This window comes from Meleagris gallopavo, chromosome 6 (assembly GCF_905368555.1).
Source record: "Meleagris gallopavo chromosome 6, MGAL_WU_HG_1.1, whole genome shotgun sequence".
Classification (NCBI taxonomy): Eukaryota; Metazoa; Chordata; class Aves; order Galliformes; family Phasianidae; genus Meleagris; species Meleagris gallopavo.
Genome location: NC_139409.1, coordinates 27,308,871 through 27,329,276, shown reverse-complemented (window position 1 = coordinate 27,329,276; position 20,406 = coordinate 27,308,871). Strand labels below are relative to the sequence as shown.

The 20,406-nt window shown below is 34.0% G+C and overlaps 1 protein-coding gene across 3 annotated transcripts in view; it reads left to right on the top strand.

Moving 5' to 3' along the window:
* Positions 1-20,406, top strand: part of DGKB (diacylglycerol kinase beta) — a 339,795-nt gene that overhangs the window by 116,091 nt on the left and 203,298 nt on the right. For all 3 annotated transcript variants that reach the window (XM_085226116.1, XM_085226115.1, XM_010712729.4), the window contains exons 15-18: positions 1,716-1,789; positions 7,855-7,929; positions 18,101-18,186; positions 19,306-19,395. In XM_085226116.1, coding sequence (XP_085082242.1) covers positions 1,716-1,789; positions 7,855-7,929; positions 18,101-18,186; positions 19,306-19,395 — 325 coding nt within the window. The remainder of the gene's footprint in view (positions 1-1,715; positions 1,790-7,854; positions 7,930-18,100; positions 18,187-19,305; positions 19,396-20,406) is intronic.

Below are 20,406 nucleotides of genomic sequence, written 5' to 3'. Positions count from 1 at the left end.
TGAAATAAAGTATTTTTATTTTATATATTTTCAAATCTAAGTTTTTGCTGAGAAAAGTATCATGACCAATCCTTCCTTCCATCAGACAGCTGTGAGCAGGTAACTTAGTGACAGTGGAGATCTGCACAACTTAAAGACAATTAATCATAGTTAAGCACATTCATCTTGCTTCTTTCTAGCTAACCAGCATAATGATCAGGATTATTATTTCTAATTAGAGGAAGTAATAGATCATGTATAACCTTAGGATGAGTCTCATTAATTAACCTGCGTCCTAAGGGATTTCAGTAGGTAGTCCATCTCTGTCACAATGAACACCATTGGTTTACACGTAGTTCACAGGGACAAACATCATGGGAATTGGCTAAATAACTAAAATTGATTAAAAGAGTAGATAAAAATTAAATATATGACAAACTTGACTATATTGTGTAATTTGATGTATGTTTCAACATGCACCACTATATTGAAACAGTCTACAGTGACAGAATCTGATCCGGGGTTAATTTTGTACTTGGTTTAATTCCAAAGTTTGCTGGAGCTTTTCCTTATTATGTGTTAAATATTGGATCAGAATTTGATCAATTGTTTATGAAGTTATGGATGGAATTGACACTGTCCTGCTGAACACATGCTACTAAAAGAAAAGTGCTTTCAGATACCTATTTGACTATGTGCCTGTGTTTGCAGGATGCCTGTAAGACATGTTATGTTCCTTGGTTCTGTCCTAAATTAAATTTAGTGGAACATTCTAATGAAAAGATTTTGTTGTTTCAGCAGTTGTGATTAATGATTTTGACTAAGAACTTTAAATACATTGTTTTGAAATAGTGAGCCTAAGCTTTATCATCTCTGTAACTGATAAGTGTATGACTTTAGAAATGTTGGCTTTAAACTCTTAATATTTTTTTAAACATTCTAGACTTATGTAAGCCTTTTACATACTTCACAGTAGAGCAATGACAGTGAACACTTGGGTTTTATAGCATCTGATATCATTATTATTACATTGAAGGAAGAAGTTTGTAAGCCATAGTTTGTCCTTCTTTTGTGTTTTCTTCTCTCCTTTAAAATTTCAAGCTTTCTGAATTGTTTAGAGGGGCTGATTATTATTCTGTTTGTAACGTTTTTTAAGCATGTGAATTCATATCATATCAAATATTGCAATTTTCTGTCATTTATTAAAAATTAAAAAACAACTATGTGGACTTAAAGATTTCATCATTCTTTATTTCACCTTTATAGTACAGTATCATTTCCTCTTCTCCTCACTACAAAATGCAGTTTCTTCATAGCTTTTTTTCCATAGGAAATTATTCTTTTGCAGAATCAATCATGCATTTCTTAGATTTGAAGTTTTCTTCTCTACTGAGAAGATATTGACAGGTATAACCTACATATAGCAGTATTGGTTTTAATGGAATTACAGGTTAAAATGACATCACAGTTGTATTACAGACACCTAGCATTAAATACATGTGTGTACATAGGTATGTATTGTATTAGTATGTATTACTTTGCCACAAATTACAAGTTTTATATATGTATGTATATGTATAACTTAAGTATTATTGTAAATTGTAGAATTGCTGCCAGCTTGCTTACTGAACTTAACATAGTTTGCATTAAGCCTTTTGCTTTCTATCTGCTATAGGAAAAAAAAAAAAGAATGCAACACAGCATTAATGAATGGCTGTGTTATTCCCTCCTTTTAGATCACTCCAGTTCCAGGCACTCATCCACTTTTAGTTTTTGTCAATCCTAAAAGTGGTGGGAAACAAGGAGAAAGGTAAGACTTATTCTTTCTCTCTCTTACATTTTCTCTCCCTTCTGATTTCTGTAATATATTCTTAAATGATTTTTAAGGCTTCATATATGAAAAGACATCCAAAATTTCAGTATTTTTTTAATGGTGCTTCAGATTTTGACATATCGTTGCCCTGTTTAGTAAAAGTACACACCAGCATACGGTTAGAAATCCTACAGTTAAAAACTAGAACAAGTTCTAGGTTTAATTTAACATCAGGAAGAGAAGTTATACTCCCTGTATGATTTTGTGTGATTTGCATGCAGATGTGTTGTTACATTTTGACTTTTATATTGTAACTTCTAAATTAGAAATTTTTTTTTTGGTGTCATTGCTGTGACATCATTTAAGTCTTGAAAATGTTAGTCATCTAGCCAAGATCAAGCTGAAGATGACACGTAGGTACTGGGTTATGTGAATACTGAAAAGGAGGGATTCAGTGTGTTTCTAAAGCTTTGAACAATTGAGCACTTGAGTCAACTTTCCCTACCAATTTACTGATTCCTTTAGACTGTTTCTTTGAAACACTGTCTCTTAAAAAGCCTTCCAACAAATGGGGCTAAAGAGTTGTTGTTAGGACAGTTCTCAGAGCTGATGCACATCTAACCAAAACTACACTCGAAGTCCTCTGAAAGAAGATGCTAGAATCTAGAAGCTGGTTATTTGTTCCCTGTACTGATATATCTGGATATCAACAATGTCAACAATGCCACTTATGTTGAAGACCGTTAATCCAAAAGGTTCACCATACCTAATTTTACAATTGTAAGAATATACTACAAGCCAACAGTTGACCATAAAACGTTCTTGTTTCAAACATAGCAGTTGGTGGTCTTGGTGGACAGTCAGGAACATTGTAGGGGTGATGCAGTAGCATGCAGTTTACCTTTTTTAGAATTTAGATAGGAAGTGAGTAGATCAGGGATCTGGAAGTATATAAGTAAGAAGTACATTTGAGAGCCATGCTTATTTAGTCATAACCTAGGAACAAGTTAGTTAAATACTGTTTCACAGCTTTCAGTCCCCAGCTCAGAATTGATCTCAAGTTCACTATCTGAATGAACTTAATGCACATGAGGCATGTCATGAAATATTAGATATTCTCTGGCATAAAAGCAAATGTGAAATGTTTTCTCCAGTTAGAGCTCTCGTTTCCATTCACAAATTACAGTCTGACGCTCTCCAGTTTATTTTCATGCAATTGTTACTGGTGCCAAACTGATCACAGAGGTTATCTGAATTTAAAAAAAAATGAATCCCACTTTATTCACTAACACCACTAACGCTATTACCTTAAAGTGGTATTACACACTGAAGTATATAGCAGGGGGATATCAGTAGGAGTAGAGCTTAAGTTGTAACAAAAACACAGTTTCCAAAACAGGCTTGGAGGTGGTGGGGGAGTGGGGAGAAGAAAACTACCAAAAAAAACCCCCACTAATTTTTGTAGATGAGAATTTCATTATTATCTTGATTCATTGAAATCAAAGTGATTTTTTTGAGAACTGTTTCCCAGTCTTTATTTGAGATTTTCTCTATTTGAGAGATCATGATGAATTGTTATGATTTCTAATTGACTTTCATTGAACACAGAAAGGTTACAGCAGATACTGTCAAGGCTCCAGTGTTCCCACAGTTCCCTGTATGAGATTTTACGCTTTGCCATATGGTAACCCAACCCATGTCATTGCCCTTAGACTTACAGAGAGTGCATTCATCCATCTGATAACCAGTTGAATAAATGTATTCCCCTAAAAAGTACTCTTGCCTTTTCCTTTTGTATATTTTTTCCCTCTCGCCCCTTTAAAAAAAAAAAAATAAATCTCTAAAACACAAGGGAAGGGACTGAGGATTGCTCTAAAGAAACAAAGTTAAATGCTTTTGTTATGGTTTTTGAATGTTGCAAAAGAGATGTGGTGAGAAAGGAACATGTGGAAGGAACGCATTCAGAACACAGAGCTACTTTCTCAACAATCATACAGATTACCTTACTGATGTGTTTTAAAGCTTGAATTCTGTTAGAAAACCAGTTTTGCAGAAGGTATAGTGATAAATATCATGTTCTTATGTAGGTTTCTCTTTTAAAAACTAATAACATTATTTTTAGATATAACTGAAAAAATAGAATACTCTGAAAATAATCCAGTTGTATTTTCTTCTAAATAGATTAATATTATTGCCCATCACCTGAAATATAACTGAACTTAAACAAGTTTATTTTGGACTTTAACAGTTTAGTACAGTGTGTAATCCATATGTATGTGATAAATTAGAACTGAAGTTAATTTAATGTTTATTAAGGAGAAAATTGCAAATTAGAATTAAAGTTGATAAACTTAAAACTTTCACATACCACAAATAGATTTTAATTAAAAATGAAGTTGTATAGGAGTTCAGCAAAGCCAGTCAAATATCTTTCTCAGGACAAATCAAACCGTAGCTTGTTTTCAGTGAATGTACATTTCTGAATGAACATTTCTTGATTCACTTAGTCCGGGGGAAAAAAAAAAAAAAAAAAAAAAAAAAAGAGTATATTCACCCCATAGTTAACATTCCTGTTTGCCTGTGTTTAAGATCTAACAAATTAAGATGGTAGCTTTCAATAATCAGTGAATACAGTGAATGCACTTAGTACCTCATGGACAGAATATTTGATTTCAACAGAAAAAATATATAACTGACAACTAGTTATGGGCTGTAGTGTTTCTAAATACTGCTATTGTTCAGGGTAATGCTACTCCAATAAGATAGCTAGCACCTAAATCATGCTGTTGTTTTGCCATACTCATTACTTTGTTTTCCCCTTCCCCATTTTCCAATTTATTTGCCTGACCAGCAGGTGAGTTTAAACAATTGTTTCCTTGACAAATGTGCGGTTGGATGCACTGGAGATCAGCTTCCGTACACTGACGTTTCCTGCTGACTCTACGTTCAGTGTCTTTGCAGTACAGGCTGATGTTATCTTTGACCTTTGTTGTTTTCCAATAACTTTGATTCAGAGTATTTCTTCCCTCTACCCTGTGATTAATTTGGATTTCTAATCTTTCATTTAGCATCGAGACAGTGTTTCAACAGAAGCATTTTCAATTGATCTTTCTGAAATATTTTATAGCTGGGAGAAATTGCCCATATTCTTTTACTTTCAAGGTGGAGGCCTTGGTTTATTTGCTCTCTTTCTGAAATGTTGCATTTCCCGGATGGCACAGAGCAGTGCTGTGGCCAGGTTTTTCTCCAATGCAGTCAACTTTACTACAGTGCTGAATTAGTAAATTATCGGTTTCTGTCCATTTCTTTTGTCTGTAAAGGAATGATCTTATTACTTTAGAAGGTAGCTCAGTCTAACTCAGCCCAAGCAGTCAGAAATAGTTTCCTCAGCAGCAAAGCTGTTCTTGAGTGATCCCATCCCTCTTGGCCACTCCTGCTGTAATTTTTTACCACCTCAGCTATGCTAATGCAACTGCAGTAGGGTTCATATGAGATTAGGGCCTGATTTAATTAGGTACAGGGGGAGGGAGTGGAGGGGCAGGAGGGGAAATGACAACAGAGAAATTTTACTTAGGATTTGAATTTTGGCTTAATACATAATAACCCTATGAACAGTTACAGAAACACACCTGTTTGGTGAATTATCATGGGTTCAGAACAAGCTGGAGGCCATAGTGGCCAGTGTCCATTTAATAAGCCAGCTCATATTGCCATCACAAATGCTGTGTTGTAGCATTACCCATTGCTGTCTCATGGCTCTGTCTGAGCAAATCTTCAGTCACAAGATAACCATGTCCGGTTCCTTCCTTAAATACAGAGGCAACATGTCCACAGACAAGTCAGTATAAGTAGGTTTTTCAGTACTGCATACATAAAAATGGAAGTCTAAATCATTGTCCATTTACCAGTCTTGAATGTCTCAGACTGTCAGATCTAGTTACATTTTAGTACGAAAGCAAACTTTTATAGACAGTTTCTTCTTCTTTGGTGTCACTGAAATGAATGATCAAGTTATGAATTTTATGCAGACTAGCATACTTAAACATATTATAACATTGAGCACAATGTGTCATTTGCAGTGAGTCATTATAGAGTGATTATCTGATGTGGATGTTCACTTCGGACCTGTGGAAGGCATACAGTGATTCAAAAATAATTCAATCTAGTAACTTTCATTGCAGGTGGACTTCCAGGTTTTGGTTAGAGATACTTTGCTCCTTCTGTATTAGGAAGGCTGTTGTAGCATTTCACTGATACCTTACAACAGTACTGTAAGCATAGGTTGTGGCTACTATGTTTTGTAGCACTTAACCTTTTGGCAAATAACCACTTTTTAGAACTTCCCAACTATCCTGTTTAAGAACTCCTTGTCAGCTGCTGGGTTAAATTAAATTTGACCAATTTAAGTCCTGTATCACGGAAAAGCAACTCACACATGCTAACAAAAAAATTTAAAAAGGGATCTTTTAATATCAGTAAGACACTTCATATGGAATTAAAGTGTACTGTGTTGTAAATCCACAGTTGGACATCTGATTTAGTTGTCATCACAACAGCTGATAATAGTGTGCATGCTGGCAATTGAAACCAGTCATTTCACATAGACTTTTTCTATCATCAGTGGCATCAGGAATAAGCTGTATTCAGTGTGTTTGGACATAATGCTTTATGAAGAAGCTGATATACTAAATAACTGAGAAGTTAAGAAAATGTTCAAATTTGACAGTTTTATATATAATTATGAATTTGCTTGTATTCAGTATTGTAACATCCTTGTCTTCCACCTAACCTGATAAATTATGCATTTCTTCAATATACATATATATGTATCCCTCAATGTGCCCATAGATTGTGTCTAGACAGTTTTATTGTCTTGAATTTGAAACTGTGTAGTCATTTTTAAATAAATTCAGCTCCTGTTATCCTTCTGTTTTACTTACGTCAGTAAAAAGAAAGGAACATGTTTTCCAATGGGGAGGGGAAAAAAAAGTTTTTTTTTAAAAAAACATCAGGATATTAAGCAACTTGAAAGACATAAGCATTAAAATTAAAAGCAGATAAATGAGTTAATAATTCAAACCACTGTCATAGATCCCAGAGATATATTCATTCTTTCTGAGCTCAAACTCATGTACTTCTGTGTAAGAAACCATGGAGGTATGACATTGTTATCAATGAAGGAAATTACATTTCTAGTCTTTGTATTGAAGAAGGAAAATATTTGTCTTACTCTTAGGATACATAACCTCAAATTTGTAAAGTTACAGTTTTTGAAATATTTTTTGAAATAAATTTTGAAATATTTTTGAAATAGGGAGGTATTTTACAGGATAGGACAATGTTTTACCTCCTGTATAATTTCTCTCCTGTTATTCAGATAATTTTTAATTAGGTTTACTTCAATTTAAATTTACTTTATGTAAAATTAAACAACAGTTTTAAATATTTTTCATTTTCTTCCCATTTGAATATAGTCTGAAAGAGATGTGAGTTCTCACTAGCTGAATCCAACTCTAGTTGACAATAGATTTGCTTTCTCAGGATGTTTTTCAAGCTACAGAGATGTTTTTGGTGGGTTACAAAACCAATTTGTAATTCTATTTGTAATTTTGTGTTAATCCCAGGGATAAATCTCTCCTTTTCTGTGAAGCTATTTTAATAGTAAATGAAGTGCTCTTCCAAATGCTTTTCTTATTCACCTTTTCTTGTGTCATCCTACCCCCTTGTCCTATTTTACTTCTGTCTGTGTGTACAGCATTTGTATTTGTACTGTAGATAGCTTATAGCATTTAATTTTATCCCTAGAATTGTGGGGATTAATTGTGTTCAAATTTATCATTTTATTTCATTGTGTATAAATAAGATCCTGCAATTCAAACCTGACAGTCAACTTCTTTGGTCCTTTGGTTAGTTTAAAAACCAAACAAACCCCACAAAACAAGCAAACAAGCAAAAATCGAGAAAAAAAAAAAAAAAAAAAAAAAAACCAAAACAAAACAAAAAAACAAGAACAACAAAACCATGTAAGTAATTTTCTTTTTCTATCTCTTTGACTTCTTTAGAATTTATAGAAAATTTCAGTACCTTTTAAATCCTCGTCAAGTTTATAGTCTTGCTGGAAATGGACCAATGCCAGGGTAAGTCTACAGTTAATATTATTACCAGGAACTCATTTAATGAAATGCAACATAATAAAATGAACAGAGTGAGGCAGATAGAGCATACTTTGAATGTATCAGCACTACAGACCTCTGAATGGCTGCAGAAATTTACAGGTATTATTTATTTACATGTACAAATAAAACTGTGTATCGTGTTTTACTGATAACCAGTACACTGTAAGAACTGTGGTAAATGTCATTTTCTTTGACGTTTGTACTGCTTTTTTAGCAACCTGGCTTATCTGCAGTTTTCTTTTACATCAAAACATTTGTGCATATGCATATGTTTCTGTGTGATACATAGGGTATGAATATATATATATATATATATATACACACATATGCTTATTCTTTTGCATGTCAGATGTGGAATGTTACTTCAGATTACCTTGGCTGAGCTTTCCTTACCCAGTCCATAGTATTTGGAATGTAGGGGTACAAAAAATGACTAGAGTGCCTAGATTACGTTGGCAGTGACATTTTATGGGGGCTCAGTTTTGGTGAGTTTCAGAGATTCAGTGTTAACTGAATCGGTGTTGCAGTCAGTCAGCTAACATGCCTCTTCCATGACTCTTCAATTTTGTATTTATGTGCGTGGAGGGCATTGACAATATATCAATGCCAACTTTTACCACTTGAAATTGTCTCCTTTTAAAGTAGCATGTACTTTGAAAGAAGAGAACAGAACAGCACTGATCATCTCATCAAAATATCTCTGTGTGAATGAGTTCAATTTTATTTAGTTATGTCATTGATAAATGAAATTTTACATCATTGAGAAAAGGTACTGAAGGATATTAGGAGATATGTTCAATATGAGGTTTATGCTATTGTTTATGTATAGCGAGTATCTAGTTTTTCCTTTATTTTTTGAATCTTTGGATTTTAGTTTTGTTTTTGAATTGGAGGAAGTAAAAGGTGGCAGTGGAAATGTACGTTTTGTGCTTTGCATGTTGTATTTCTGTTGTCACTGGTATATTACTGAAAATAATAGACTTTAACAATTTCTGTCAGTGCTGCTTATTTTAAAGCTAAATACACAGGAAATTATTATCTACGAAAACCATCCTATATTAGCTGTCCATTCATGCATTACATTAGACTTAAAATGTGTTGATGAAAGTGAAAAGCGCTCCAACATTTTTTGAAGTCAGAATTCTCAGTGTACATTGTACTACAGCGTGTCTGGTGTCCAACCTGCAAAATGGTACAAGATCTGCTCAGAAAACATAAATAACGAGATGCTTGATTTCTTCCATATCTCTAATTTTATCTTGTACAGAATGTTACTTCTGTTTGTTTATTCAGACATCATTTGTTTTTTGTTACACTCATCTTGAGGCATATGGAAATTTTAAGTGATCCAAAAAGTCAGCAGACTTGAAAAAATACAGAAAGTTATTTCAGGAATTTATAAGAAATTTTGTCTGACATGATAGTTGTAACTGATACTGTTTTACATAGGGCATAATAGAAACGTCATGCTAAGAGATTAAGAGAGCAACTTTTAAAATAAATGAAATACTTGATTTCAAATTAATCTGAGTTCATCAAAACTTAAACAAACAAACAAAACCACCCAGCAATTATTGGCTGCATTTCAGGCTGTAACTGTTATCTGGTTTTCATTATCTTGTGATAAAGGAAAATGTATTTTGAGGAAGAAGCACAAGAGGGCAGTGTTAAGTTCAGACCTGTACTGAAAGCAATTTAAGCTCTAAACTTTTGAACCAGAACAGTGGTTTTAGGAAATATTTTCAATTTCTCTTTCTATTAAGAATCTAAACAGTTTTACTTCAGAGTCACTTTGAGGCAATTTCTAATTAATTTGCAAACCGAGATTTCATTTTATTAAAACCATTTTGGTATTTTTTTAATTCATTCAACAGAAGTGAATAATCCTAAATTTCCAGTTTATTTCTTACCATCACTTCTTGCCTCTGGCAGTACTATGTACTGTGTATGTAATTTGTCCATTAAAGCATGCAGTTGAATACACTGTGTATTTAATTTGCCAGTCTTTGTTTCCCTTTCTGTGGGGGCTGGATTGCCCCCACAGTAAAGTCTGCCCGTACATTCATCTGTCCATTCACTCATCAGTCTCTACAATGCCAGATATGCTGAACTGTCAGTCGAAATGTTACATTTATTTAGTATTCTCATTTGCATGGAACAGAGAGGGAGACAGGGGAAGGGGTTGTACAACATGGAGGTAAATGAAAGTGTATTCCTTATGCCAATTACTATTACAGAATGGAAAGGAATAAATGTGAATTTCTTTTAAAGCATTTATGATTACTGAAATACATTTTAATTGTGTTCATTTTGATTTTTTTTTCTTTTGAACACTGCTTTCAGACATGTATAGTCAACCTATACAATGTTTATATGATTAGGGTAGAATTTACATGTTTTCTGCCTGATTTAACCCACAGATTAGTTATTTAGGAGGATGTCTTTCTAACGATGTGCTGTCAGTGACTGAGAATAGCATCTGTAAGTTTTCTATCTTGAGTTCCAAACATCTGTGGTTACTCCGAGTTAATAATTCTAATTCCCTTTAGTTGAAAATGTAGATAATGGAGGAAAACTAGAGGAACTGGGCAACCTGTAAAAATTCTAAATGTTAGGAGTACTATGAAACTGCTGTATTTTGTGAAAATGTCAATGACTCAGTAATTCTAGGTCATTTGTTATTCCTCTCTAATGGGGGATAGCCATGCTCTTTCACGGCAGTGTGTTGGAATAACGGATTCCTTTGCACATTGCAGCTGGAACAGGGTTAAAACAGTCTTTGCTCAGAGGAAGAAGGGCCACTAGTGGAGTCCCATGTTTAAATTTCTTTGAAAACTGAAATTAGTACTTTCCACTTTCCCCTTCAATATTAATTGTTAAAAATTAAAATAAAAACTAAATGAGTGTTTTTGAACATCAGAACTTGTGCATTTTCCAGTAGATGTACTGATGGGTAGCAGATCAGCAGGAAAATGTTTTGAACAAGCTGACAGGAAATTTACTTTTGCCATCTGAATGTCCAATTACTGAAGTGGATATGTCACCTAGTTTCATAATAAATGTGATGATACTTGGAGAGCTGCAGGGACAGCAGCAAAGACACTTCTTGTAGCTGCTTAACATGTTTAAGCTAAGGTTTCCAGTGCTCTATGTGTCAAGACTCATATACATAATCTATATAAAAATATGTCCATGATGCAAATAAATCACAATGGAGCTGATTTCTGGCATTGATTCTTTTACAACAATAAAAGTTAACCTGCTGCCGTGCCTGAAAACTGAGGAGCTCTCAGCCAAAGGGCAACAATATATATTAAACACTGATACCATAATTAATGGTTTAGACATTCTTTATATGGGAGCAGAGAGACTCGAGTGAGCGGGAGAAGCCCTGTAAACTCGGCAGCTGAAGGCAGACATAAAAGATACTCCACAGTTACAGACTGGCACAGTTAACAAAGTGACATGAAAATTGCCAGGCTGATACATTGTGTAATTTGTGCCTAGCACCTGTGTTTTTAGCCTTGAAAAGAGTTTCCCTGTTTGGTTGTTACATCTCTATAGGAGTCTTCTACTTTGACAACAACTGTTATTGTGGATTTAATGATCTTCAAGAATCTGAAATTCAGTTACTGTTCACCTCTCAGAGGTAAATAATAGCTGGATGAATAGCAGCCAGCCACAGACCCACATGGCTCTGTCGAGAGGTCACCATTTCCCAAAGGCTTTGTTCCTCTGAAAAGGTTCCTGTTCCCTTAAGTCTATTATTTAAAATGTCTAATTTATGTTATTTTTATACAATATAATAGAAATTATATCCAGTAAAGTTGTATTTCTTTGTAAGTCCCTTAACCATTTAATTTGGAGAGCATGTCTTTTTTTGAATTCTATCCACAAGTTTATATCAGCAGGCCCTTTTAAACCGTAAGTTCTGTCAGCTTAAAAGATGCCCAGGATAGCCAAACTGAATTCCTAGAGCTTGCTGTGTAATTTAGCTGGGAATCTACAGCACCTGGGCCTTTGTAGCTTCACAAAGCAGTAGGCCTATTTTGAAAATTACACTATTTTCCCTGATTATTGGAATTGATTGCTAGAGTATTTCTTTGCTGTTTGAACACTGGGAATTTACAGAGTATTGTGAGAAGACATATACACCAATAATACTTTGAGAAGATAATAACTGCGCAGTTATTTTGTCCTGAAGAAAACCTTGGACCTGATCCATATTTCTTTAAAAGAGAGCATTACATATATATATATGTTTTTTGTTTGTTTGTTTGTTTGTTTTTCCAAAAGACAAAGCAAGCCAGTGTGATTTATTTGTTGTCTAAAGTTAAGTTATGGTTGTACTGTACATAAATCAGTAGAACTCTGTAAGTCTTAACATGTGAAACTTACTCTTTCATTTTAGCTGTTTAACTGTATTTTTACCTGTAAAAGGAATGTCTGCAATATGCGTAGCACAACCTTCAAATACTGTGAATATCAACAGTTTCTAGTCTAAGCTGCTAAAGCTGTGGTCCAGAATAATTCACCCCTCTCTTAACCATTGTAATTTTTCAGCGGTGAGTCCACCACAACCTGTTGTCTGAAATCTATTTAAAAAGGCTTTGCTTCATCTTTAGCCTCCTTATTACACAGGGTTGCTGGAAAAGTAATGCCTCCTATTTATGTCCACGGAAACCACAGCAGTTACAAGGAGCACAGTAACACTATTTGAAAGAACAAATTCTCAGCTACAAAACTTTATTATTCAACATAGGAACCACTGTTTGCTATGCATTTTTACCAGGATTGAACAAGAGTCTGCATGCCACACTCATAAAAATCTGCACCAGTGGAGGTGATTCACTGTTGCTGCTTCTGAAATATGCCACCCACCAGCTCACTGTGCTTACATCCACTGTTTGGTCCCCATAAACATGGAGCAAGTGTTGATGAATATTGATGGGTGCAAATTTTTATACATGGAAGGATTCATTCCACACCTTTGCTTCATATGCACTTCCATGTAAGACGGCATTCTGTCTTCTCCTTTGCTGCTATCTGCCACATAGCAACAAAATGTGATGAAATATTGGTGGGAAGGTTTAATCTCTACTGCCATACCACCAACATCTGCCTCTGACATGGTAGGCCAACATAATAAAAATAGAAGGCATTATTTTTGGAGTATCCCTCGTAGTTTGCTGTCCAACTTTTGCCTTCTTGAAGTGGTTCCCTTTTCTCAGTCATTTCAAAATAAGCTTTTGAATACCACTATTAAGTATTTTCTGAAATTCACTGTACCTATGCCATCCAGCATCTTTACTCCACTTCCACCTAATATACCCAGCATATATTAATTCTCCTTTCCACAAGTGCTTCTCCTTTCCCTTCTCTCAAACTGATGAGGCTGCTATGTATTTTGTGGGTATTGTACAGGTTAAGAAAATTTCAGTCTTGCAAAGAGCATAAGTTTGACAATGTCATTATTGTGCAGTATCTGTATGCTATTTTTGAGTGCAAGATATGGACTGATATCTACAGTGTGGAGTACCTGACATAAATTATTACATTACTTTTCTGGTAAAATTTCCTCTATAATCACAAAGTTTCTCAATTATCACATGTGATCATATATTGCTGGATGGGGATATATATATACATATATGTATGTATGGTGCATGTATGGTGTGTGTGTGTGTTTTCTAAATATTCCATTATCTTTAGCAAGATAACTATTTGAAATTGCCAGCAACCTTTATCTTAGGAATTCATTAACTGAAAACAAGATTTTCAGCTACAAAATGCCTATATGGCATTTAACTTTTACGTACATTGAAATGTCATTCCTGGAGAGAAATATTTGGCCCTGTATTATGATAACTTGAATTCACTGGCACTTTTTTTTTTTCTTTTTTTTTTTTTTTCTTCAGTGTTTTACTACAATTACTGTGTCGTGAATAATGTCCGCATTATGTACACAACACTGTCACTGAGCACTGTAATGAGGATAAAGTGTGTGGTGTTGTCCAGTTACATGGCCAGCTCAGCTTGTCAGTCTCCAAAAGGAAAAAGTGTGTTTAGCTTTCATTCATATAGTCAAGTAAATAACCATTTGTCAGGGATTGTGTTTGTTTTGTTTGGTAAAATGGTAGCAATGTGGTCAGTACAATAAAGGAGTAAATATTGCAACAACGTAATTGCTTTGCCTTTCAACTTGGTGCTTTCATCTGGAAATTGGTAGATTAAACCCAACATTGTGAATTCACAAATGGACAAAGTTTCCTAGTTATAGGCTTCATCTGGAAGTATCAGATGTCTAACAAATTTATCTAAATCCATTTACAAAGGTTTAGCAGACTAATTTGCTTTGAGCTAGTGGTGTTTGGGGTGGATGTTTACCTTTCATCACTTCCATTCATGCACAGTGTAAGTTCTCTTCCAGTAGTAGTTCACTCATAATTACTGTACTGATGGTAAAGTTATAGATGTCATTCAAGAAAATTTTGATAATATTATTTTTATTTATGCCACACTTTAAGAAAAAACATTTAGAAGTTTAAAGTTTTATGTATTTATTCATTGAATATTATGTCATTGTCTCAAAACCTTTGAAGCCACTGTGAATGGGACAGGAGTTACTAAAAACAAAAAGGAATCTATATCGCTTAAACATGAGATTCTGATGTAGAGATGTTTGATGTTGCAGTTTGTTTTGTAAGTCTAAAACAACTGAACTGGGGTAGTAAGTTAGTTGAAACGGTTGCCATTTTCCATGTGGAAAACAGCAGAAACTCAGTAATTGTCTCTTCCCGAGATCCTTGTATCTGGCAAAATGAAATTATTGGCTGTTATCAATCAGTTTGTTTGTTTTACTTCCAGAAGATGAGAAACTTGCTTAGACTTAAGCAGGTCAACTTTCAAAGGACCTACTGACATGAAAATACTTACTTAATTCTAGGTTTTTTATCTACATGTTTTTGAAACAGGTTAAGTGGTGAGGTATTGTAAAAAGTAGGAGGCAGCAGTTAATGATACAAGAATTTAATCATCAGAAAGGAATTAGATGCTCTTGTTAATTTTGATGATAGAAAACCACATGTAATCACGTGTCCCCCAAAAACAAAATCTGGGGATTGTTTATATCCGTTCAGTAGAACAGGAATGATATCATCAAACAATTTTCCTAGCAAATGTGATGCTATTCTAAGGCCTTAGAATGCAACCATTCATTTGTTTTCTTTCTGTATTTCATTATATTTGTCTTTTTATCTTTTATTCTTTAATATATCAGAAGTGTCGTGTCCTGTGGTAGATGTCAGTAGGAGGAGTTCTGCTCATCCTTCTTGCTGCTTGTTTGCAAGTGATTGAAGAGTAGGTGTTACTTGGCTTACAGTCTGTTTCAGCACAATGTTCCTGTGTTCCTTCCTAGTGCTGCTATTTGCTATTATTTGACTGTTTGAATTTCTGATTTAGGAAAGCTATTCACTATAATATCTATAAAAATCAAGTCTATGTAAAATAATATCTAAATATTATCTTAAAAAACAAACAAAAAAAAGGAATTTTCTTATAATGTAGAAATAAAAATTTTGGTGAAACAGAGCTTTTGCAAGCCAGTTTTATCAGTAAAGACTGAAGCAAGTAGGATGTTCAGTAACTGCCTCCTTAGTGTCCTCTGTTGCCAGTGGGCCCACATTTTCCTCAGACTTGCATTTGCTATTGATGTACATAAAGAAGCCCTTCTTGTTTATGTGGCAGTATACTTACATAATGTTTATGTGCACAAGTATTTAATATGATGAATATTATAACTTGTATTTGTTTTGTGCATTTATATTTCTGTATTTTTTATATTATATATATATTGCTTTTACATTTAAACTTATAAAAAGACATTTGCATTTAATGCTGTAGTATGAGATGACTTGTTTGGGAAATTCACTGCATATGCAAACAGAATGCACCAAGGGAAATATGAATGAATCTTATTGAGAATTTGTTTGACAATTTTGTCAAATTCTTCAGTCCTCTATTTTTTTCTTGGAAAGTTATATTCTTCTTGATGAAGATTAAGTATACAATCAACAGGAAAAGATTACTTTTACTCATATGGTGAGGATGCCTGCTTATTAAAAGGGCAACTGAGATTTAAATCTACTCTCTGCCTATCCGTATTAAAATTAATGTCAGCCCAATGCTTCTGTGTTGGGTTTTTTAAATTTCTTTTCTTATTTTCATTATTTGTGAGACGATTTTTGTTATCCTTGCTGTTTGTTTGTGTGTACATGTGTTACTTTTTTTCCCCAGGCTTTCTTTTTAATCTAGTATGTGTGGTGGAAAGTGCTTACGTATTAACAGAAGTTAGTACCCTACCCACACCTCTGGACTATAATTTCATTTTTAATTAATCCAAAATACTTTCAATAGTGGAAGTAGCGTAATTAGATCTGATAACTTTCTAAAGATGCAACACATTAAGTCAAAGTGGGAATGCTGGTGATGGGAGGCATTTATCTTCTCTCCTATTCTTATGACGTGATGGAGAACTGCACCTGGGGGCCAGAACAACTCACTGCTCACTCTTGTAGTGATGCAGTGTAACTTCTAGCAGAGGCACACGCGCTTATTAAAAGATAAATTCTCTAAAATTAATTTGGCAATTCTCTAAAAGTAATTTGGCATATGACATTTTGGATCAGAAAAGATCTTTTAGCAGTTGTCCTTCAAATGTGTGAAGTAGAATTTAAAGGGTGAGAAGAGCAAAGCTGAATTTAATACAGAATGAGTAAGCATGCTTGAAATATTGTACTTGACACTTATTGGATATGAGCTCTTCAGAATAAAGGAAATTAGAGGGAGTGGGACACCGATTTGTTGAACTTACTAGTTTTGCTTACCCTGAAATTCTGGTCTGGAACTAATTTAAAAAGTTGTCCTGTGATCTTCTACATCTTAGGTTTTTTGTTGTTGTTGTTGTTGTTTCCTATTGGACTTTCTGTTTTACACACTCTTCTTTTTGTCTGCAGTTTTTCATTTGGTCTTGATTTTATGAGAAATGTATAGCTTTCTAGAGACAAAAGCACTATTCTGTGTGCAGCACTAAAGCGTCATATGGAAAATAGCTTGATTTAAATATTATAAGTTATTCTGTAGATTTATTTGTGTTTAATAATTTTTGCACATTGTAATGATTGTCCATTTACTAGGAGACTGAAAATTGGAAATCTAATCTGATCACCAGCCTGTAGGATATTCATTATGATGTCTCTGAAACTAAAGAATATATGTTGAAATACATGCACACATATATGTAATAATTAAGTAAAATGACTGTAAAGTTTCTGTCTAGTCACAGTTTATGCATAATTTCAGCATATGTCAAAAGCTATCATCAAAAAAAAAGTTTTAAACTAAAAATATTTCACCTTTGAAGTGTTTTAATATATCCTCACTTTTCAGCATTATGGATCATTGATATTGTATGAAGTGGATAATTATGCAGTGGTACTGTTTGACACTCGGTGGATGTGGAAGCAGAAATAGCTAGGGAAATATTATCAATGATATCACACTTATAAAATAGTTTATAGCATGATGAAGTGGATGCATTCAATCTAATGCTTACACATTTTGTATTAAACCACAGTGCAAAATTTTTTTCGTTTACCCCAAAATGCTCAGCTTATTATGTATTAGTGTGGTATCAGAAGTATGTCATTTTTATATGCTTTTGTAGACAGTACCTCACAAGAGGTGACTAGTATATTTAGCCACCTAAGACTTTTCTTTCTAGAGAGACTACATGTCCATTTGCTACTCATTAACCAGAAACTGTTTTCTGACAAGTGTTTGAAACAAGATTTGAACTAAGACAAAAATTTGGATTAGCCATTAGGTCTAACCCATTCCTAATACCAGTGAACCATAATAACTCTTAGATTAATTTCTTATTAAATTTATCAGGTAATTCATTGTTGGATGATATTTTGTCTTCTGTTTAAAAAAAAGGAATACGTGGTCAGAGTTGATTATTATTTCAGGTGTAGGTTTGTCAGGTACTGTCAAATGAAATGTCATAAGCCATAAAATGTATGCACAGTGCATTTATGTTTATTAAATAAATATCTTCATTTACTGTTTTTAGGTTAAATTTTTTTCGAGATGTTCCTGAGTTCAGAGTACTAGCATGTGGTGGAGATGGGACAGTAGGCTGGATTTTGGATTGCATAGGTAATCAACATAGTTTACATATTTTTGCAGGATTCTTATATTTTACACTTATTACTCTTAACTGTTTATCAACATGTGGATGCAACTATTTGGTACAATGTGTTGTTCATTTAATTTTTTGAAACATCATAATTTGAGTCATATTTATTTTAAAGGATATTCAAATTGTAGAGGATATTCAAATCCCTAGATGAGTCCAATGTTTATAGCCCTGAAAAAAATTACAGAAGACAAGAAATTTGAATCAAACTGCTTTAATTTTCTAAGTCTGTTCCCTATACTGAAACAAATCAGCTACAAAATTTCTGTTTATACTCCATTATCCCATAATGCAGGTAATGAAATAACAGTCCTTTGAATAGAACTGCTATGACAGACATGTAGATGTATAAGCTGTGGGGTATGTAATCATTTCAAATAGAGTTCTTTCAGTTTGTTGGCCATAAATTCCTCTGTACAAGTAATTAGGAAGGCTCAGAGGTTAAGATGTTAGAGATTTTAACTTCCCTGTGCTTATTAGGGAACACATCTCTCACACCAAAGATTTGTTTATTTGGCACTAGAGAGCCTGCAGAGAAAATAATGGGAAGGTAAGACAATGGAAATGAGAAAGAAGATGGAGTGACCAAAAGACTTGACAGAATGTTTGGATAATGAATATTAAAAATCATGGGCTCTTTTATGAGAGGTCTAGACCAGAAAAGCTATGTGAAAAGGATGTCATGAAGGAATGGATGACAGCAAATGCATATTTCTGAATTTACTTGTTTGTTTGTTTGTTTGTTTTAAAGGAGGGAGGTAAAATGTCCTTTTGCAAATACAAGGTCCTGATTGTAATGCTCAAATAGCTTTGAAAATTGTAAATCAGTGGACAACTTTTAATTCTTTGTCCTTGTGATAACGATAATGTAAATTAGGATTAAGGATTGTACATGGACTAGGGAATGGACTGCACAATAGAATGACTTAATTAAATGCTTGTTGAGTAGATAGCGTGATCCCATATACAGAGTATATATCTCTGTCTTTCAGTGAAACAAAATGTAACATGGTTACTATATTGCTACCAAACAATTAGATTTTTGTTCCTTAGATATGTTTTTCATTCTTTATTCACAGAGAAAGCAAACTTGCTTAAGCATCCTCCAGTTGCAATTCTTCCTCTTGGGACTGGCAATGATTTAGCAAGGTGTCTGAGATGGGGAGGAGGTAAACATAAATTAAAATACCTTGTATTATGTAATTAAAAAAGAAAAAAAAATAACTTTTGCATCAAAGCCTACTGTTAACGTTTGGATGTCTCTTTTATGATGTATGTAAAGAACCACTATCATCTTTCCTCTTTTTGGAATTAGATGTCTGTAAACGTTATATGAACTGTTTTATAGATATTAAAGGTCATAATCACTCTTCATACCTTGTTTGTAGCTTCTGCTGACACCAAAAAAGCTCCAAGGTATAATGAGAGTAGCATATAGGTATTTGTTTAGTGTTTTACCATCTGTATTGCAGTTATTTCTTTAATCAATGAATTATAAAGAAGTGTTAAATGGATGTTAGTTGGGGCTGTTCTGAAAGGGTTACTGAAAATGCTTAATGTTGGGCTTGGAGTGGTTTTATTTTTTTTTAATATTTGTAAATTATAAATGAAAAAATAATGTCTCAGCCTTAGACTAGCTCTTTTGATCCACTCTCCTTCTCTTCTCCTACGGAGGACTCCAGACAATCATTGTTTTGATGCAATTTATCAGGAAATGAGAAGACAAAGAATGCTGAAAGGATAATATGGGTAAAGTCAGAAGTTTAATATCCTTTGCATCCTTTCCTGGATGTGTGAAAACTTATTCTCAGCTCCTCCAATAACTGATTTCCATCCAGGATTTGCACTGTATGGTAAAAAAAAAAAAAAAACGCAAAAACTTGAAGGAGACCTGAAAAAGGAAGTCGTAGGCTGTCTTCTTGATAACTTCCTTGTAGGCCTTAACAAACAGGTATTAGGCCCTGCAAAGCCATCTCTTCTCTGGGCTAATGAAGCCTGTCTTCCTCAACTTCTCACAGAGCAAATGCTCTAGTCCCCGGTCATGTTGGTGGTCCTCAGCTGAAATCCCTCCCATTTATGTATGTCCTCCTTGTATTGGTCTGGTCAGCTGTGCTCATAACTGTGTGCACTCTAATTGGTGAACAAGAGAGGAATTTCACTTCTCAGGCTGCTGGCTCTGC